General features: G+C 50.8%; 1 protein-coding gene across 5 annotated transcripts in view; it reads right to left on the bottom strand.

Annotated features, from left to right (window-relative positions):
• Positions 1-376: 376 nt before the first annotated feature.
• Positions 377-21,800, bottom strand: part of SASH1 (SAM and SH3 domain containing 1) — a 220,481-nt gene continuing 199,057 nt past the window's right edge. For all 5 annotated transcript variants that reach the window (XM_055134915.1, XM_055134917.1, XM_055134918.1 and 2 more), the window contains 4 exons: positions 17,818-17,931; positions 8,678-9,705; positions 6,244-6,375; positions 377-3,813 (listed from right to left, as the gene is read on the bottom strand). In XM_055134915.1, coding sequence (XP_054990890.1) covers positions 3,559-3,813; positions 6,244-6,375; positions 8,678-9,705; positions 17,818-17,931 — 1,529 coding nt within the window. In that variant the 3' untranslated portion in view covers positions 377-3,558. The remainder of the gene's footprint in view (positions 3,814-6,243; positions 6,376-8,677; positions 9,706-17,817; positions 17,932-21,800) is intronic.

Genomic DNA, 21,800 nt, shown 5'->3' with positions numbered 1-21,800 from the left:
TGCCAGGTGTGACCCAAAAAGCAAATAAATAAATAAATAAATAAATCAGGTTAAGAGAGATAGTAAGGCCTTGCATACAGCCAAACTGGGTTCAGTTTTAAGCCTGCCAAGAGTGATCCCTGAGCATTGCCAGGTGTGGCCCTCAAACAAATAAACAAAATCTTCTTTCAGCTGGAGGTTCTGTTATTATACAACTTGATTATGTGGTACTTGGAGGAAAAATGCTGAGAATCTAAAAGCACGTCAAATAGTTTTGATGGGTATATAACTATGATTTTTGCTATTTCAGTTTTAAATCACACTTTATACAAATCCCCTTTAACTTCCTCTCTACTCCTCTCTGGAATACCCAAGGAACAAAAAAAAGGAGGCAGAGTCAACTGGAGAAATTTATTTGCTTTTTTTCCCCCCCCTAGGTACATAGATGACATAATTATAGACAAGTTTTGATACATAGGAAAACCCTTTTGTCCACCTTTCTTTTTTGCTAGATGAATCATCACAGTAATTTTTACAATTTTTAAAACAATACACAGCTTTCTCGGGCCGAAGCAATTGCAAGAACATTGGTACTGGTATATTACAGCTACTTACAATGTTTAAGAACAGCAATGGAGAAAAATAAGTTATTTAAATATTGATTTCATATACAGAAAGTGCAATGTTGTTAGTTGTTATATAACTTGCTCAACTGGTTTCTCTATCAATTTAAAAATTAAGATAACTTGGGCTACTTTTTTTTCCTTTTCCTCTTAAAATCAAACAGCACGCACACGCAGCATTGCCTGGCCACACCGATGTCCTTGGCTGCAGTTACGAAAGCGAACTCCGCTACGTGAGGAGTGGGTCTGCGACAGACGCAGCGTTTCCCATTTCACCCGTGCTAGGGGTCTGAGGCAGGACGAGGGGCCTCCGCCTAAGGCAAGGCCGTGAGAATCCATCTGCCTCTTGTCTCTGCGGAATGTCAACAGTTGCTGGGGTGGGTGGCAATTCCTTCCAGACGGCTTTCAAAAGTCACAACTCACACACAGGCCATGTGTAGCTACCTGAGCCAAACTGCTTTCCCAGATTTCTTTTGTGCTTTTCAAAGATCATTTTCAGACTGTTTCTTAACATTCTGTACAAAGGTCGACTGATGAAAATGGAACCTTGCCCAAGCTTCCACCTGACTCGCTGTGACATCTACTGGTGTCCCCAAACCACCTGTCAGCTCTCTCTCTCTCTCTCCCCCCCCCTCTCTTTCTCTCTCTCTCTCTCTCTCTCTCTCTCTCTCTCTCACACACACACACACACACACACACACAGTTTTCTAGCAAAGATAGTCCAACAACGACTAAAAATTTTTTTAAACATTAAAACAAGAAGCACAATAAAATCAACTTTGAACGTCTCAGCATCTAAAAATCTTACGACGAAAACGGACTCCTGAATTTGCTTTTTCGCGGCAGAAACGATGAATTCCAAAAGGTAACACAGACACACTGGCATTTTCAAAGCCTCAGATGCACCAAGTTCTCCTTTCTCTTGCCACTTTTACTCCTTCTGCGAAAACCTTCCACAGAAAATGAACTAACCCTTGGAGATTGGCATACGCTCTCCCCAACCCCTTTTTAACCTAGTGCATATTTCCCAGGGGGCTGTGCGCTCAGCTCCCACCTGGGGCATGATCCCCTGAAGGTCGAGTCTGGAGAAGGAGACTTGGGTCAGGATGAGGAGACCCGTTTACAGCACCCGACCCCCCTGGTCCTGAAAATATTCAGCAGTCAGGTCAATACTTTACAAATGGGTCCCATTCCGGGGAAGGTCACGCATGGCCCTGCATAAGACATGTTAGCTATGAGTTGGGGCTCAATAGGAATTTGGCAGTTTTGGTGTCTGGCATTTGTACCCCCTCTCCATGGAGCATCTTGAAGAAATCGAAGCTCATGGAAGAAACATCTCCTTTAGAAAATGCAGGTCCATGCGTGAGCCCCACATCACCTGAGATTGTCCTTTTCTGCAGAAACAAAGGCTCAAGATGGCTTTGTCATGAGTGACCTCGCTCTCTCTTCCCTGAGGGAAATGACCGGTTTTTATAAGGAGATGAATACTTTGGGAACTTTTTCATCCAGGCTTTGGGGTCCGAGAGTTCCTGCTGGGAAAGACTGCTCTCCGAGCCTGGGATTCACATACGGAAGCGAAGAGAGGATCAGTTCATAAGCAATGGAAACCTTCCATGACATAGTGATCCCAATGCTGACATACTAGAAAGGTCGGACATGAATGAAAAAGAGAACAGCCGAGGCTGACATCAGCTGGAAAACAAGTGAATAGAAAATAGGCCATTCCTGAAATGCTAAGGTGGTTGGTTTGGCTCCAGTGACCCTCTATTTGAATTAAAAGAATTACCCAAATAAATGAAGGGTAGCGGTGGTCTTAATCATAAAACAGAACCAAAAAAAAAACAGACCTTCCATTAATGACTCTCGCTTCTGAAAAAATATTTATCCTCATAAGAACTTTTTTTGCAAAGGTGATCTGTTAGCTGTGACTGCATTTCACTATGGTCATGGCCAATTTGACACAGCTTGTGACCAATATGGAACCAATGCTCAACTGGGCAAAAGGAGAAATAGTTCTCTCTCTCTCTCTCTCTCTCTCTCTCTCTCCACCCCCCCCCCACACACACACACACCACATAGGCACACACATACACATACACATTTCTTTGTGAATTTCTGAGAGCTTCTCCTGGCTTTGTAGTTAAGTTTCAAAACCAAAAGCCAACAGGAAAATTGTGCCTGTTAAAAAGGAAAAACAACAACAACAACAACAACTTACAAAAATCAGCCTGGTTAGAGTGAGAAAGAGAAAAGCCCATGTTGTGGGGGGGCCCCCAGCCCAGACGGGGGTAGACGGCAGTTTCAGCTGGAGATCTGGACTATGGTTACACGAGGGCAGTGAACACGAGTTAGATTAACTGCGTAAAAGCTCATATTAAGGCAAATAAAAGCTGATTGCAAGAAAGCAATTATTAAAATGTCTCTTGTGTCTAAAGGAGAACAGGACTTTTTTTGTTTTGTTTCCGAATGCAGCCGGGTTTTACTGATGAACAAATGGGCGTGGTGAATAGAGTAGAATCCCCCCGAGTCTGGTATTTTGGCCCAGCTAAGGTGCACGGAGGGACTGGATGGGGGGAGGGGGGCTCCTGTGGAGTGACAGAGAAGGGGTGGGGCCACCCTGCCACTTGCCCCCAGCCCCCACCCAGCACACAGCGGCCGGGTACCACGTTTGTGGCAACTTGGCATCGTGGTTCATCCTGTGTTCTTAAAACAAAAATAAGTGCTTGTCTTCTCTCTGTGTATGTGTGACGGGGGGTGGACCTCTTCCCTGTCCTGGGGGGGTGGGGCGGGGGGGGGTTGTAGTGGAGAAGAGAGGCTCATCTGTCCCGTGGCAGGCTCCCGTTCTCTGGCCGCACCCGGTGCCTGTTTCTGGGGAATTTGCAAAGGTCCCACGAGGGCGGGTTCGCCTCCGAGTTGACAGCACAGTGACAAGGGGCCTCTGGTCCAGGGAGGTCCCTTAGGGCCCGGGTGGCAGTTTGAAGAGTCTGGCTGCGGACACGAGCTTGCTGATGTGCCTCTCCTCTGTGATGCCAGCCTCCTGAAGGCAAGAGTGGGACAGAGAAGGCACTTGGCCCAGCGTGCAGAAGCCGGCCTGTGTGAGCGCGCCGGCGTACATGGGCAGCCCGATGGACACCAGCCACTCGGCCACGGACGAGACGCAGCCTGGGGACAGCGGCTTCCTGCAGATCTCCGTGAGGCCGCCGCTCGGGATCTGGAGGAAGGAAAGGGACGTTTTTATTTTTATTTTATTTTATTTTATTTAAAAAAAAATTTTAATTAGTGAATCACCGTGAAGGTACAGTTACAGATTTATACATTTTTGTGCTCATGTTTCCCTCATACAAAGTTCGAGAACCCATCCCTTGACCAGTGCCCATTCTCCACCACCAGTAAACCCAGCGTCCCTCCCCCCCACCCCACACTGCCACTATGGCAGGGTATTCCCTTTTGTTCTCTCTCTCTGATTAGGTGTTGTGGTTTGCAATAAAGGTGTTGAGCGGCCATTGCGTTCAGTCTCTAGTCTACATTCGGCACGCGTCACCCCTCCCCCGCATGACCTCCAACCACATTTTACTTGGTGTTCCCTTCTCTGAGTTGCCCAGAATGAGAGACCAGCCTCCAAGCCATGGAGTCAACCTCCTAGTACTTATTTCTACTATTCTTGGATGTTAGACTCCTAGTCTATTATTCTATATTCCACAGATGAGCGCAATCTTTCTATGTCTGTCTCTCTCTTTCTGACTCTTTTCACTTAGCATGATGCTTTCCATGCTGATCCACTTATATGCAAACTTCATGACTTCATTTTTTCTAACAGCTGCATAGTATTCCATTGTATAGATGTACCAGAGTTTCTTCAACCAGTCATCTGTTCTAGGGCACTCGAGTTTTTTCCAGATTCTGGCTATTGTAAACAGTGCTGCGATGAACATACAAGTGCAGATGTCATTTCAACTATACTTTTTTGCTCCTCTGGGATATATTCCTAGCAGTGGTATTGCTGGGTCAAATGGGAGGCCAACCTCTAGTTTTTTGAGAATCGTCCATATTGTTTTCCAAAAGGGCTGAACTAGTCGGCATTCCCACCAGCAGTGTAGAAGGGTCGAAAGGGACGTTTTTAGAGAGTCCTCAACGTGTGCCACATGAGGGCCCCTTCGGTGGGTGACACTGAGAGGGTCAGTGTTGGCTCTGAAAGGGTCTCACTGTGGAAGACTCTGCCCACCTCGCAGAAATGAGAAGGAAAAGACTCGAATCAAGGGTCTCCTCCTCTCTGGGCTGGAGCGAGAGCACTGTGGGGAGGGCACTGGCCTTGCATGTAGCTGACCCCAGTTCAATCCCCGGCATCCCGTAGGGCCCCCCAAGCACCATCAGAAGTGACCTCGGAGTGCAGAGCCAGGAATAAGACCTGAGACGGCCAGGTGTGACCCTAACTCCCCCACCCCCCCAATAGTCCTCTCTTAACTCTTCAAAGAGGACACAAAATGTTATCAAAGATCATGTTTGGGGACCAGTGAGATACTCCAGTGGGTAGGGAGCTGGCCTGGAACATGGCTAAACTGGGCTTCATTCCTGGCATCCCATACGGTCCCCAAGTACTGCCAGGAATATTTCCTGAGCCAGGCATAACCCCTAAGCATCACCATATGTGGCCCCTAAACACAGCCGAAACAAAGGAAAACTAAACTGGAGGGGCCGGAGAGATGCCACAGTGGGTAGGGAGTTTGCCTCGCACGTGGCCAGCCTAGTTTCGATTCCCAACATCTATATGGTCCCCCAAGCACTGCCAGGAGTAATTCTTGGGCACAGAGCCAGGAGTAACCCCTAAGCATCGCCAGGTATAATGCCCCCACCCCCCAAAAAAGGAAAAGAAAAAAGAGAGAAAAAAAATCCTCAAAAAAACAAAACCTAGGGGCTGGAGCGATAGCACAGTGGGTAGGGCATTTGCCTTGCATGCGGCCAACCTGGGTTTGATTCCCAGCATCCCATATGGTTCCCCGAGCACCACCAGGAGTAATTTCTGAGTCATGAGCCAGGAGTAACCCCTGGGTATAGCCAGGTGTGACCCAAAAAGCGAAAAAAAAAGCAAAAAACCCCCAAAAACTAAAATAGAAATGTTTCCAGAAATAGTGATGGACTAACCTAGAACAGATTCACCCACACACCCTGTGACATACTGACATGTACAAGTAAAATCTTGTAACAAATACTTCTGACAACAGGAAAATCCCCCATTTTCTATAGTCTTAGTGCAGAGAAATAACTGGAGGGACTTCTCAGAACGTTGCTACTGTTGTTTAAATTTCTAAAATTACAAGGGTGGGGATAACGGGTGTGGGGTGGGGAGTGGGCACCCCAGAGGTGCTCAGGGCTTAGTCCTGGCTCCGTGCTCAGGGGGGGTCACACCTGGCAATGCTTATGGGACCAGATCGCACCCGGCTTAGCCACATGCAAGGCACAAGCAAGGCAAGTGCCCTACCCACTGGGCTATCCCTCAGGCCCCTAACACTGTTTTTTGAACTGAACTGGTTGAGTTCAACCTCCCGCTCCCAGTGCAGGGCCTCCTTTCCAGCATGGGACGCCCCCTCTGTGGCTACTGGGGTCCCCGTCATGCACCCCAACTCAGCCGGGCGCCCGTGCTCACCGCCATGCGGTGCTGCTTGCGGAGCTGCTTCACCCGGATCTGGTCCATGTTGGCTGCCACGTCTCTCTCGGGCTGATCCAAGTCCTCTGCATATCTCTGCACCAGGGCTTCGGGGATGCCACAGCGGCCGTGCTGGGGGCGAGAACAGAAACGGGGCCATCACTGGGGGCAGAGAGGTGCTTCCTCCTCCAGAATCGCAAACAGGTGGGTTTAGACAGGGACTTCCTAGAAAATAGCCTCTAACACTTGCCTTCGAGGGAGCAAGAGCGATAGTACAGCGGGGAGGGCAGTTGCCTTGCACATGGCCAACCTGGGTTCGATCCCCGGCATCCCATATGGTTCCCCCTTCCTTCTCCCACGCCCGCCTGCACCACCGCCAGGAGTAATTCCTGAGTGCAGAGCCAGGAGTAATTCCTGAGCAGTGCTGGGTGTCACCCATCCCCTCAAAACAAATAAATAAACGAATAAATAAATAACGTTGGCCTGCGAGGGACATGAGTGTTGGTAGTACAGCAGACAGGGCATTTGCCTTCCACAAGACTGACCTGGGTTCGGTCCCCAGCACCCCATAGAGCCCATGCCCTGCCAGGAGTGATCACTGGGGCCAGAGCCAGGAGCGTGGCCCCTGAGAAGAGTTGGGAGTGGCCCCCAAATCAAACAAAAAAGATATACCAAAAAACCACCAAAGTGTGCATTGGACAGTTGGAGGAAATGTTGTTTGGGGGTGGGCTTGGGGGTGGTGCTGCTTGCTGGGGACGGACCCTAAATCCCCACCCCCCTTGCTCTACCCCTGAGCTATCGTCCACCCTCGGTCTCCAGGAAGAGGGATCAGGAAGCATGTGCTGGGCACCGAGCCACGCCCCTGTCTGCTCAGAGACCGGCTTTCATCTCCCAATGGTGCCCAGGAGGCCAGTTCCAGGGAAACGTTTGGAAACATAATACCCCGCTATCCTCCTGCTGATGCCCTCACTTTTGCAGACAGCCCCTAAGCAGCAGGGGGAGGGACGCCGTGTGCTGTGTCCCTCTAGCGGTCAGCGGTGTCCTTTCCCTACGTAAACCCCCATCTCCACTCAGCAGTGACCAGGAGAATTTGTTTGACTCTCCTTCCAAGAGGCTGTCACGGAGAAGGGGAGAGGGTGGCCGGAGGGTCTTACTCGCAGGTACCCCCGGACTCCTGGCCCCGAGGAACAAGAGGTGTTTCTAGGTGGAACCCCGAGGGATGTTGCTCTCGTGTCTCCAAAGTCAAATCATGTATGTATTTTTTTCAAACAAGGAAGAAGTTTTTTCTCTTCATAATCCCCCCCCCCATCCCTACCTCTCTGCTCACCCAGCTGTACCATATACAGTCTCTGAGGAGGTTTCCACAACTTTCAAGGGATGGTCACATTTAATTAATTTGGTCCTAATAATACCTCCAAGGGAGAGTTCTGCAGGTTATTACTATGCAAAATAAAATTAAAAAAAAAAGGCAAGTCTACATACAGCGACATATAAAGTGAGGCTCGGTTAACATCCTAAAACACACACAGGGACGAAGACATGGAAACTGGAATGCAGGTCCATCCCAGCCCCGCAAAACAGCGCGTTAAGGAACCAGTTCCTTCACTGGGGATTGGTTCCCTGCTAAGCACAGCTGGCAACAATGAAAGGGAAGGAGGTGGGAGAGGGGAGGAGAGTTAGGAAGAGGGAACAGGAAAAGGAAGGGGGGGGAGAAAGAAGAGAATGGGGAGGGGAAAGAAGGGGAGGAGAAGGAAGGGGATGGAAGGGGAAGAAGAGAAGGAGAGAGAAGAGGAAGGGAGGGAAGAGGGAAGGAAGAGAAGAGGGAAGGAGGAAGGGAAGAGAGAAGGAGGAAGGGAAGAGAGAAGGAGCAGGGGAAGAGGGGAGGAAGGGAAGAAGGAGGAAGGGAAGAAGCAAACAGGAAAGGAAGAGTGAAGGAAGGGAAGAGGGAAGGAGGAAGGGAAGAGGGAAGGAGGAAGGGAAGAGAGAAGGAAAAAGGGAAGAGAGAAGGAGGAAGGGAAGAGAAGAGCAGGGGAAGAAGGGAGGAAGGGAAGAAGCAAACAAGAAAGGAAGAGTGAAGGAAGGGAAGAGGGAAGGAGGAAGGGAAGAGGGAAGGAAGAAGGGAAGAGAGAAGGAAAAAGGGAAGAGAGAAGGAGGAAGGGAAGAGAAGAGCAGGGGAAGAAGGGAGGAAGGGAAGAAGCAAACAAGAAAGGAAGAGTGGAGGAAGGGAAGAGGGAAAGAGGAAGGGAAGAGAGAAGGAGGAAGGGAAGAGGGAAGGAGGAAGGGAAGAGAGAAGGGAAGAGATAAGAAGGAAGGGAAGAGAGAAGGAAAGAGGGAAGGAGAGGGAAGTGGGAAGACCAGACAGGGCGAGGGAGAGGGGAAGACGGGGCGAGGCCGGCGGGTTCGGGCAGCGGCCGGGGCGGCGGGCGGCGGGCACCTTGTCGGAGTAGGGCTCCTCGGTGAGGTCGATGCCCTCCGCGCGCAGCTTGTCCTCGGTGAGCGTCTCCAGGTGGACGGGCCGCGCGCAGGGCACCTTCCTGGCGGCGGCGGGGCCCAGCTTCACGCCGTGCTCCTGCAGGCTGGTGCTCTCGGGCAGCTCTGCCAGCCAGGGGGGCGGCCGGGCGCTGGGGGGGCTGCCGGGGGGCCGCGGGCAGTCGCCGGGGGTCCTCTTGGCGGGCAGGCCGGGCGCGTCGGGCGCGGGGAGCCCGTTGGCCAGAGCCGGGCGCTCGCGGCTCTTCTTGGCGGGCACCGGGGGCGGCTGCGCCGGGTTCCTGGCCGGGGGGGCCCTGCCCTCGGGCTCGGGCCCGTCGCTGCCGCCGGGGAGGGGCTGGCAAGGTCCTTCGGGGCCGTGCCCTCTTCGGGTGCCGTCGAGGGAGGTCCTTGTCAACGCGGGCTTAGCCGCGGGGGGCGGTGGGGCGTCGGCGTGGGGGGGCACAGCCGGCGCGGCAGGGGGGCCGTCCAGTTTCTTAGCCGCCGTCGCCTTCTGGGGCTCCGACGACCTCTTGCTTTGGGTCAGTAGCCGTGGTGGCGCGTGGTCAGCCGCGGGGTCACCCCGCGGGGGGCAGGGGCTGGACTTGGGGGGCACGGCGGGGGCCCTGGGGGTGGGGGGCGCCGGGCCCTGGCGAGGCGGGGCCGGGCCGGTCTCCGACTCGCCCTGGAGGGCGTCCAGGGAGTGGGAGCGCGGCCACTGCCCCCCGGGCTGGGCGCCGTCCAGGCTCTCGCAGCTACGGCAGATGATGGTCACCGGGAGGCTTCTCCGGTTTGGGTTCGAGGCCGGCGCGCAGGGCTGGGGCACGCAGAGCTGGGGCGCGGGGGCGCCGCCCGCCTCTCCGGGCTGTGTGCCGGCCCCCGGCTTGGCCAGCGGCAGGGTTGGGTAGGTGCCCAGCTGGCCCTTCCCGAAAGGCTTCAGAAGGCTGCCCTCGGCCGACGACTTGGCGGACGGGAGACCAGTCTTCCGAGTTTTGCCTGCGGGACGAGAGAAATGCTCACGCTTGCATGCCTAGAAATGAAAGCCTGGGAGGGGCTGGAAGGCTGGGACAGAGGGTCGGACTCGTGGCCTTGCACAAGGGGGACCTGGGTTCCAACCCGAGCACCCCATCTGGTCCTCCAAGCTCCACCAGGGGTGATCCCTGAGCAGCACTGGGTGTCACACAGGGAGAACATCAGGTGCCTCAAGGTCACTGCATGCACTAAAGAAACCTTCCCTCATTCCTCTGTGCCCCAGGACACAGAAAACTACAGTTCAGAATAGGGAGGGGGGCGAGGAGGGGAGCCAGGATTATTAGGGCCCCATTCTCTCTCTCTCTCTCTCTCTCTCTCTCTCTGCTTTTTGGGTCACACCGGGCAATGCTCAGGGGTTACTCCTGGCTTTGCACTTAGGAATTACTCCTGGCAGTGCTCCGGGGACCATATTGGATGCTGGGAATCAAACTCCGCTTGGCCGCGTGCAAGGGAAACACCCTACCTGCTGTGCTATCGCTCCAGCCCCTTAGGGCCCCATTTTCACGTTAGAAACAATCCTTGTCATTTTTTTTTTTTTTTTTTTTTTTTTTTGCTTTTTGGGTCACACCTGGCGATGCACAGGGGTTACTCCTGGCTCTGCACTCAGGAATTACCCCTGGCCGTGCTCAGGGGACCATATGGGATGCTGGGATTTGAACCCGGGTCGGCCGCGTGCAAGGCAAACGCCCTACCCGCTGTGCTATCTCTCCAGCCCCCAATCCTTGTCATTTTTAAGTTTAGGGGGGAGGGAGTACAACTAGTGATGCTCAAGGACTACTCTGGGCTCTCTGCTCAGGAGTGACCCCAGATGGTGTGGGGGTAAAATACACAGTGCCAGGAATAGAACATGCTACATTCCTGTCAGCTACGTGCCAGGCAAGCCCCGCATGGCCTCACTGGGCCCAGAATCAAGGAAGTTTGGAGGCTGTGTGCTGGGCCAGGCAGTGTGATGAATCCAGCCTCCCATCCCCCAGCCCGGGTCACCCACGCCCCTTCTAGAATCCACATGGCCAACTTCTCAATGTCCTGAGCATGGCTCCACACGCAGTACCCCTGAAAGGTCACACCCCCAGGCAGCTCCCACTACACCTTGCAGCCTCTTTCTCTTCTGAGGGGTTTGTGTCCGTGGGGGAAGGAAATGCAAGGCAACCAGCCAACCTTGTAACAACAAGCAAAGCAGCTGGGGCGGGCGAGGCCAAGAGACCATTCGTTCACTAAGCATCTCTGAAAACATCACAGCTAGGTTCTAGCTCCCAGGGTCTCGACCCCATCTTGGTCCCATCTAGACCCCTGCTCAGTGGTTCTGGGTCCCAGGGAAGCGACTGCCTGGCTTGCAATAAAGGGTTAGACTGATCTTTGAACAGGACATCAGTTACTTATTTAACGAATGCCACCCAAGATCAGTGGGTAAGCTGAATCTGATGACTTGAAGTTTTATAAATGGAGGATGCCTTTATATATGGATATTAATCGACTAACCATGGCTTGCGAAGCCTCAGTGTGAACAGAATATATATAATCAGAGGCTGGAAAGCTGAGCCTGATCAGTTCTCTTATACAAGCACACACATAGCAGACTGTCCCCTTTGTCACAGTTTTGGGTAGTAAGACGTTTGGTAAGTGCTTTGACAGGGAGCTGAGATATCTGAGGGGAACCCCAAGATGATAAGACAGAGGAATAACATTATTCCATTACTATCATCAAGAGAAAACCCCCCAAACCCACACTGGGCTGGGAAAGTGCAAAGACAAGGGATTCTCAGGACTCAAAAGCCACAATCTTGTAACCGAAGACTTTCCTGGTCTCTTGTTCCAGCAAACATGTTCCCTTCCCTTCCTCTTCTTGCTGCAAAGTCTCAATTGCTCATCCTTGTTTTGAGGCTTGAGCACACTTAGTGGTCAGGGTCCCACACTTGGCTTGTGGGCTTGGAATACCACTGGCTGTCTGGAGACACAAGTCCCCGTCTCCCCAGGAAGGTGCTCTCCCATCGAGCCTCTTCCCTGGATACCCTTTGGCAAACATTTTTATTAAGGATCTTCATGTAGAATTCTGACATCTCCCCATGCAACTATCTTATCTTTTGAATAGAATAGCGTGGAAGTGGGGTGAGCGGCTGATTTGACGGGAGGGGAAGAGAGTGGGTGATGAGGGTTTGCTGTTAGCGGCAGAGAAAAACTGATTCCTATACGATTAGCTTCCTGCCAGTTCATCCTGTTCAAACCGGCTATATTAAATGCACCACATCAATTCCAAACACAAGGACAGACAGATGGGTAAGAACGGACTCTGCCCTTTTGATCAGACACAGAAGTCAGGGGCCTGAGATCAGTGGTAGAGCCTGCCTTGTGCTAAGGATGGGTCAGTGACTGGGAACTACCACAGGTGTGTGCGGGGTAGGTAAGATAGAGAAGGGAACACAGTGACAAGAATAGTTGGAAATGATCACCCCAGACAAGAACTGAGTGTTAAAAGTAGGTAAAGGGGGCTGGAGTGATAGCACAGCGGGTAGGGCGTTTGCCTTGCATGCGGCCAACCCAAATTCGGTTCTCAGTATCCCATATGGTCCCCTGAGCACCGCCAGGAGTGATTCCTGAGTGCAGAGCCAGGAGTAACTCCTGTGCATCGCCAGGTGTGACCCAAAAAAGTAAAAAGCAAAAAAAAAAAAAAAAAAAAAAAAGAATAAAAGTAGGTAAAGGGATGGATATACATGATAACCTTTCGGTATCTGTATTGCAAACCACAATGCCCAAAAGAAGAGTGGGAGGGAGGGGTGAAGAGGGAGGGGGAGCCGGAGAGGAGGGGGGGAAGAGGGAGAGAGAGAGTTGCCTGCTATAGAGGCAGGCAGGGGGCAGGGGTGGGGCTGATGGGAGGGAACCTGGGGACACTGGCATTGGGAAATGTACACTGGTGGAGGGATGGGTGTTGGAGCACTGTGACTGAAACCCAAACATGAACAGCTTTGTACGGGTCTATCTCACAGTGATTCAACAAAAAGGAAAAAAAGGAAAGAAAGGAAAATATATTTAAAAAAAGAAGCACCTGCCTCGCAACTGTGAAGCTGGAAGTGCACCCCGGCACTGCTCCTGTGCAGGGAGCCTTCAGAGCTGAAACGACGCTTACCCACAACAGTCATCATCGGGAATGCATCCTGATCTTGTCAGATCTTATAAAATGGCTCTTTCTGAATCGGTTTTACACCCCACGAAGGAATTGCAACCCGCGGTTAAAAGGTACTTGGTAAATACTCGAACACCTGGGCCACTCCACTGAATATTGAGGGCAGCTCAGACGACCCGTCCTGGGTAGGTGTCAGAGCGGTCTTCAAGTATTCGAGAGACTAAGAGGGACCCTTAAGAGGAGTTCTAGTCTTGCCATGGAGGGGGGCTTTGCAGAACCGCACGGCCACCCACAGTGCTGAGTATGCCTGACCCCATTTCACGTAAGACTCCCTCAGCTCACTTTCCAGAGAGCGAGCTGTGTGCAATTTCCGATTCATGCTCTTAACATTCAGGCAGGAACAAGGCACAAGAGGCACAGCTGTCACACCATCCTCTGCTGGTGTGACTGCTACATGCAGCCCGGGCATGGAAGGTCCTTTAGCTCCCGTGACCTGGGGAAAATGTTTCTCTGCAGCAGCCAACAGTCCCGAGCACTCCAAGGCTGGCTTTTATCCACCAAGAAGGAAAGGTCGTTGGAGACACAGGGTTTAGGTCTTAGAGCCACAGGTACTTGAGCCAAGGATTCATTCACTGAACAGTGAGGGAGGTGGACATCAGGCAGATGCGTGTGCCTGGGGAGCATCAAAACCCTGTCCTTTGATTTCATGTTGGAATAAAGAAAGGTGGGCAGTGGGCGAGGGTGTGTACCGCATTCCTAACGATTGAGAAGGCAAAGCGCCAAAGATGGTTTTTCTGTTATGTTTTTCACATGAACTTCACCTTGAAATCATCTTGCTTTTTTTTTTTTTTTTGCTTTTTGGGTCACACCTGGAGATGCACAGGGGTTACTCCTGGCTCTGCACTCAGGAATCACTCCTGGCGGTGCTCAGGGGACCATATGGGATGCTGGGAATCAAACCCGGGTCGGCCGCGTGCAAGGCAAATGCCCTACCCGCTGTGCTATTGCTCCAGCCCCCAAATCATCTTGCTTTAAAATGCTTTCTGTTTGGGGGCTGGTGAGATGGTACAGTAGGGAGGGAACTTGCATGACACAAGGCTGACCCGAGTCTGATCCCAGGTACCCCAAATGGTCCCCCAAATGCTGGCAGGAATGATCTCTGAGTCCAGAGCCAAGAGTAAGCTCCAAGCACAACTGGATGTGGCTCCTCCCAAAATAATAATAATAATAAAATAATAATAATAAAATAAATGGACTGGAGCAATAGCACAGTGGGTAGGGCATTTGCCTTGTATGCAGCCAACCCAGGTTCGATTCCTCTGACCCCCTTGGGGAGCTCAGCAAAGCTGCCTACCCCCTGCCCCCAAGTATCCCGCCCTCACGGCAGAGCCTAGCAAGCTATCCATGGCATATTTGATATGCCAGAAACAGTAACAACAAGTCTCACAAGTCTAAAATGCAGACGTTACTGGTGCCTGCTCAAGCAAATTGATGAACAATGGGATGACAGTGCTACAGTGCTACAATAAAATAAATGATAAACATTTTAGAATGCTTTCAACTTTTCTGAACTGTGGATTTCTGGTCATTTCATACCTTCATTATATATTTTATGCTGCTTTACTAAAATTGATACTTGATCAATTACTAAGATTGATGTTCCCAAATCTGTTTACTGCATGCCTTCCATGTGCACCTGTCTCAGCAAACCTCTGGTTGAAGGGGATTTCATCATATGTAGTGTTGGTCCCAGCCAACAGCAAAATGCAGCCTTGGCAATGACTTTCAGCCATGAGACGGTGGGGAGAGCTTGGGGGCCCGCTCTGCAGCCCTAATCCTGCACACTAAAGCAGAAGGGAGGCCCCCGCTATCTGTGGACACAGGGGCTCTCCCAACTCATCTGCCATCCCGAGATTTTGCTTCACAAACTCCAATGAGCACTTCCACAATTTCATCACATACCTTGATTCAAAGCTGCCTACCCCCTGCCCCCAACAAAGCTGTGACAGTCCACGTCATGTTGATTTTGTCAGCTCAATGTACATTGAATTTGGCTGTTTTCCTACTGCAGGCTCCTCAATGCACAGATCTCGTGAGGAAGAAGTGGCTTTATTACTGCCTCCTTCCCCCCCCCCAACCCCCCCATGCTTCTGAGCAGGAAGCAGAGGCATGTCTGAATACGCTGGGCTGCCTTCTCCCTGTGCAGGGAAGGGAGACCGGGAGTGGGACAAAGCTCATAATGACCCTGCTGGTTTTGCATCCTGTTCTCTGAGATGTTCAAAATGCTCCAACAACTGCAGTGGGAGATAGAGGAATGAAACCCCAGGCCCTGGAATCTTCTTTTCTTTTTTTTTTTTGCTTTTTGGGTCTCACCCGGCGGTGCACAGGGGTTACTCCTGGCTCTGCACTCAGGAATTACTCCTGGCAGTGCTCAGGGGACCATGTGGGATGCTGAGAATCGAAGCCAGGTTGGCCGAATGCAAGGCAAACACCTTCCCTGCTGTGCTATTGCTCCAGCCCCCATCTGGAATCTTCTTGAGTCTCACAATAAAGGGATCGAGGGGCTTCTCTGGATTGTGATGTCTATTTCCTTGCCCTTTGGGTTGAGATGGGCGAAATGTTCAATGTAGTTATTTCCACTGAATGTGGTTATAATCATTGGACGTGGCCTGTCCCTCCATTCTTCTAGCAGTACCCCAGCAGCTGCCTCTCGGGGGTGACAGTGAAGGTGGTGCTGGGACTATCAAAAGCCACAAGGAAAATATGGCGGGAACTGACCATGACATAATCAAACCCAAAGGCTTGATCAGCGGGTTTATTCTTTTCCTCAAGCTCCCTGTTTGGCTTCATATTCAGTCTCTCATGAGCTTTGAATCCCTGAATCTTGGCTAAATTCCTTAGGTATAGCCAAATGACCTCAAAAACACTGGGCAATAGCCCTGCCTGGGTTACCACCTCATTATTATAATAGTTGGCTATGTCAACTTATTGGAATGAACTCAATGACCACCTCATCCCAACTCCATTCATGCAATCTGAGAGCGAGGCTGAAAATCAGTAGAACTTCCAGGAAAAGGGCATTCCAGAAAAAGACATTCCTATTAATTAAGGAAATCGAATGCTCTTTCCTATAGCCTAAGAATTATGTGTGGATGAGTACCAATCATTTGTCTTAAGTTTGTGAGATAATTTTATCTGCATATTTTATCATGTATGTGCATGTGTGTGTATGGGGGGGGGATGATAGTTATTTTAGTTTTGACTTACAGCCAAGTTTACTGAGGGCTTAGACGGGCTTGGAGGACCATATAAAGTAAGGTGACCGAACCCTGGTTGGCCAGATGCAAAGCCACATACAGCTTTACCTGCGTTGGCTCTTACTAGCTCTTCAGCCCATGCGCATGTGTGTTGATCACGATATTTGAAGAAATTCCTTACAACAAATACAAAGCAAATTTTTTCTCCCTTAAAGCCCAGTAAAGAGTCGGAGTGACAGTACAGTGAGTAGGGTACTTGCCTTGCACACGGACCCGGGTTTGACCCCCTATCATCCCATGTGGTCCCCTGAGCACTGCCAGGAGTGAAAGTGAATCCCTGAGTGCAGAGCCAGGAATAAGCCCTGAGCACTGCTGAGTGTGGACCAAAAAAAAAAAAAAAAAAGCTCAATAAAGCCCAGATACTAATGGCTATTACATAAGGACATTAAGTGGTTGGAATACAGGCATGAACATGCTTATGGAAAATAAGGCCTAAAGTACCATCTACTATAACTCAGAGTCTATTAGAAGCTTGGGTGGTGCCAGGTGAGGAAAAGACTTGAAGCACGGGGGAGACTGGCCAGCCTCTGGGTTGTGTAAGGCCCTGTACCACGCGGCCTGACCCTGGACCATAAAGGGACAAACAAGGATGCTTCTTAGACTGTCCTGGATCGCATGGCCTGCAAATGATGAAACAAGAAGCCAAATCCCTTGACAGCAAAAGGATCCCACCAGTGATCTAGAGGAAACCAGGACCGCAGTTATTGTTCCATCTGTGTAAGTATTAAGGTTTTCTAGAAAATAAGCATTACTTGCTTAAACAAACAGGCATGCTTGCCTTGCATGTCTTATATGCAGTGCACCCTGGTTTGATTCCCGGCTCCCATATAGCCGTCGGAGTCCACCAAGAGTGATTCATGTGTGCAGAGCTAGGAGTAACCTCTGAGCACTGCTGGGTGTGGCCCCGAACAAAAACAAAAAAACAAAAAGCACAGTAGGGCTTGAGTGATCTTTAGGGACTGCAGATAGAAACACTGAGCCCTACTGCCACCATGTTTACTAAATGCCCGGGATTTATTCTTGTCTTCCTGTCTAATAATAAGTGCTGGTGCTTATTATTTAATATTTACCCCTTTCCCTAATTTCCTAAAAATCTGTAACGAGAAGCTCATATTGCATTATAGAAGAAAGGGATTTAAAAGATATGAAGCAGGGGTGGGGGGATATAGAGTGGGTCAGGCATCTGCCTTGCATGCAGCTGACCCAGGTTCGATCCTCGGCATCCCATATGGCCCCTCAGCACTGCCAGGAGTAATTCCTGAGTGCAGAGCCAGGAGTAACCCCTAAGCATCACTGGGTCTGGCCAAAAAAAAAAAAAAAAAAGAATTTTGAAGCTATGAAGCAAACTGAGCAAGGTCTTCAGCTGAACCCGTTCACAATCTCCTTGCTCTGAAGAAGTCAAGGATTCATTCATTCAAATAGGGCAGAGTAAGAACTGATGAGATCACAAGGGACTCACTCCCCGCAAACACCTATAGCCTAAGACCCCTGGAGATGATGACCCCCTCAAAAGGTCCTTAATTCAGCACCACATCCTGGAAAGTCCCCTTCCCGGGGCCAGTGTCCAGGTTCACTCAGGAAGACGAGGGTCATTAGCCAAAGCACGGGGGCTGGTAGTGAGCCGGGCCAGGTGGACATTACCGTTCTCCAGGTTCTCGCTGCTTTCATAGCATCCCGAGTCCCTCGGCGAGCAGCCCCGCAGGCCCTGGCTGTCAACAAGCAGCTTCTCCTGGGACCCAGACTGGTCGCTGTTACCTGGCGGGCAGGAGGAACGGAGCATAGAGTCAGCAGGGGAATAAAAGCTGAGGGCTCAGGTCCACCCAAACCAGGGGCATGCACTCCCATGCCTCAGCGTACAATCGTCAGCCCGGGATGACAGAAAATGGGTTGATGACTCACAAGTTAAGATCACCCTTGGCCCCAGAGTACAGGGAGAAGGAAAGAAATAGAGTGACGGGGAAGGGGAGAAGAGAGAGGTGAAAAGCAATGGAGCAGGGGTCAAGGGGATTCAGGTGCATCGGTGGTTGTTAAGGAACGGCAGAACTAAATATCGGAACTACAGAGTTACCAATGCTGAAGTCACAAGACCAAACCTTACCAGCCAAAGTTAAAAGGTGCCTGTCAAAATGACAGGCTGGGGCTGCGGAGGGGGGTAGGCGAGGGAACCAGGAAATACTGGTGGGGGGGACCGTGATGGAACACTACATGCCCCAAACCCAATTAGGAATAACTTTGTAATTCATGGTACTTTAATAAAATAAAATTTGGGAAAAAAACAAAGGAAGAAAAAAAAACTACATGAGATTAGGATAATTTGCCTTTTCATAAACAGGATGAATTTGGTAGGGCCCAGATTCATAGTACAGCAGGCTGGGCACTTGCCTTGCACGTGGCCAAGCTGGGTTCAATTCCCAGCATCACATATGGTTCCCCCAAGCCCTGCACATAACTGGGTGTGGCCCCTAAACAAAAAAATACCCCCCCAAAATATAAGTTTTGAGGGAGGGGAGACACACGGACAGACAGACAGGCAGAGACAGCAGCAGAGAGAGGATTTTAATACCCTTTAGGTTACACAGAGGATGACTTTAGTCTAAGAGCCAGTCAGAGCGTCGTGAACAATGGGGCAAGGACAGCGAGGTCCCTTGAGGGATGACACAGCAGAGGAGCAGAGGGGCTAAGCATTCCCTTTCGTGAGGGAGGTATTAGGTCCCCTGCTCCTTAGAGCACTGCGAGATCTGTGCTCCAAGCAGCTCAGCTTCTATAGCAGGGAGCGAGAAGTGGCAAGTGAAACAGAGGAGCACGGGGAGCCCTTGGCGGCATTGCTGGCCCTCCTACTCTCTCAGCAGAGTGGGGCTGACCAAAGGACACACTGCATTTGAGCCAGTGTGGAGCGTGTGTGTGCCAAGGGTGGGGTGCAAGTGCTCAGGGGGCCACACAGTACCGGGTAGGGAGCCCAGGGCTCACACAAAGCAGGCGGCTGCTCTGCTCCCGGGCCTACACCCCCTGCCTGCCAACTTGTGTTTGGCTTTGAGCTGTCTGACATGATGGTCTTTGCTTCTGGCTCCTCCTTTAGCCTCGGTCAGCTCTCCGAGACCCTGACTTCCAAGAGCGAAGCTGGAGTGCTCGGGACACCCTCTGGGTGGGACACCGAGTACTGACTACTTTGGCCGTGCACGAGTGAAAGACAAATGTGCGTGTTCTCATTCCCCTTGTACAGAGAAGCCAGCAGGCATTTCTGTGCCAAGACATCAGGAATGGTGCGGGCCTTCGCCACAGGTTCTGGAAGGAGAACCCTGACCCCCAGAGGACCAAGGCTCCCTGGACAGCCATTTTTGTATTATTACGGTCGTACAAAGGGGACCCAGGTTCCAGTTCCTTTCTCTTTCCTTGATGGCCACTCCCACACAAAGGAAAAGGAAACCCATAAGGCAGAAATGATGCTTTTTCTCAAGTCGCTTTGCAGGATGACAGAGAACGGTGTCTGTTGGCCATTCCTTAGGCTCCACTCCACACGCCCAGGGGCTATTTCACAACCGAAATCTCAGTAGAAGGGGTCCTCAACAGCAGCACCCCAAAATAAGGAGGGCAAAGTTTTAAAGGGCTGAATGAAAAAATAAACTAATTGGGAACCTGAGGTCAAACCCTCCCCTTCCCCACACTCCCTCATACGAAGTGGAACATTCTAGAGTGATGGCTCATGGAGTGGAAGAAATCTGTGGATTTGGCCTTGGTGCTCCCCTAGCCTGTTATTTAGGAAAGCGAGACTTCTAAAATGAGGGCTTTGAGCTCTCAGTTACAAGCCAGGAAGAGGAACCCGTGTCACCCGGCCTTGGCCAGACAGCACCGGGCTCCTCGGGGGCCGAAACAGACTCCAAAGTGCTGACCGATGGGGATCTGACAGAAATGGAAGGGAAAGGCAGTCTGTGTCACCAGAAACAGGGCATTTAGAGGAGCAGAGGCATTCTCCGAAGCCTGAAGACGACCTCAGTCTGCCAAGCCATGGGACACATGTCAAGGCTGACAGCCACTTTGGAAGCAAGAACCTCACTCTCAAGTTGTGAAGGTGAAACTGAGGCCAGGACAAGCTGCAGCTAACAGCCTCAGTTTCTGTTTCCCCAAAGCAGGAACTGCAGTTTCTGGTAAACTCCCAGTTAAGTAATGTGCCTAGGTAAGGAATTGGGCAGTTGGGTCCGGCTGGTCATGAGGGGTCACTGCACCCTCCTTAGAAACTATTACTAACAGTGGTTAGTTATACTGTTATTAACTATAACTATTATGCTGACCACCATTGTAATAGGGCCAATGCTAAAAACAGACCAGCATATAAATTGCTCCTTAACTCTGAGCCCTATATAAATCGCTTGTGATTTGGAGTCGGGGTCCTTGTCAAGACTCCACTGTGTCGGATGAGACTTGGACCCTAGCTCGGGCTAGCGCTGGCTCGGGCTGGCAATAGAGTTCCTTTGCTTTTGCATCATCGTGTGTGGACTTGGGTCTCTCTGCAACTGGGGATCTAAAACTTGGGCACAATAACGTTTGGCCTAAAATGCAAAGCTGAAGCTTCCCAAGTAGGTAGTTAGGGGAAAGGAGGAGAAGGAAAGTTTATGCTGCGCTGCAGGTTCAAGGCCTACCCTCGCTCTACACTTACTGACATGACTGCTTTGGCACAAAGGACAAGGAATTGGGGGTTTTGGGGGGAATCCAAACCAGGAGATTTCTTGGTGAAATAGGAGGAGGAGGAGGAGATGATGAAAAAGCCTTAAAAGAATGATTTCGTTATAGAGCTTTTTAGACACTGGAGAGGCAGTACAGGCATTAAAAGTGTTTGTCTTGCACGTGGCCGATAAAAGTTCTATCCCCTTCAACACATGGTCCCTGAGCACAGAGCCAGGAGCTTTGAGTAGTTCGGGGTATAGCCCCCAAAAGACAAAAACTTAAAATTAAATTTAAAAAATATTTATGATGATGATGATGATCTTTTTGGGTCACACCAAGCTATGCTCAGGGATTACTCCTGGTGGTGCTCGAGGGACCATTTGGAATGCTGAGTATTGAACCCAGATTGGACACATGCAAGACAAACGCCGTAGCCACTGTACTGTCGCTTCAGGTCCCAAAAACCCTGAAAATCATAAAAATAACAACTTTTCAATTGGCAGACCAAGGACAGTCGCGTCAGGACCAGGTGAGGGACTGTGGCTGGGTAACTAAGAGCCCTTTGCACACAGAGTCCGGCTCCCGGCTGGCTCTCCTGGGTATGGACGCACAGGTCTCAGCACCGAGTAACCCTGCAGCAAGTTCTCACGGGTTCTGCAAGCAAACTCTCGCAAGAGCTCTAAGACCCCGCAGAGCTTTGTCTGCTGGCAGAAATTTACTTTGCTGAGACTCAACTGCGTTCTTCTAAGATAGCAGCTGCTTGAGTCATTTCTTTTTCTTTTTCTTTTTGCATTTTCGGTCACACCTGGTGATGCTCAGGGGACCATGTGGGATGTTGGGAATTGAGCCCAGGTTGGCCGCGTGCAAGGCAAACGCCCTACCCGCTGTGCTATCGCTCCAGCCCCTTGAGTCATATCTTAAATGCAGAATATTGACCCCTACTTACTCTAATCTCACATAACCTT

This window comes from Sorex araneus, chromosome 4, assembly GCF_027595985.1.
Source record: "Sorex araneus isolate mSorAra2 chromosome 4, mSorAra2.pri, whole genome shotgun sequence".
Lineage (NCBI taxonomy): Eukaryota > Metazoa > Chordata > Mammalia > Eulipotyphla > Soricidae > Sorex > Sorex araneus.
This window is presented reverse-complemented; position numbering and strand designations above follow the sequence as displayed.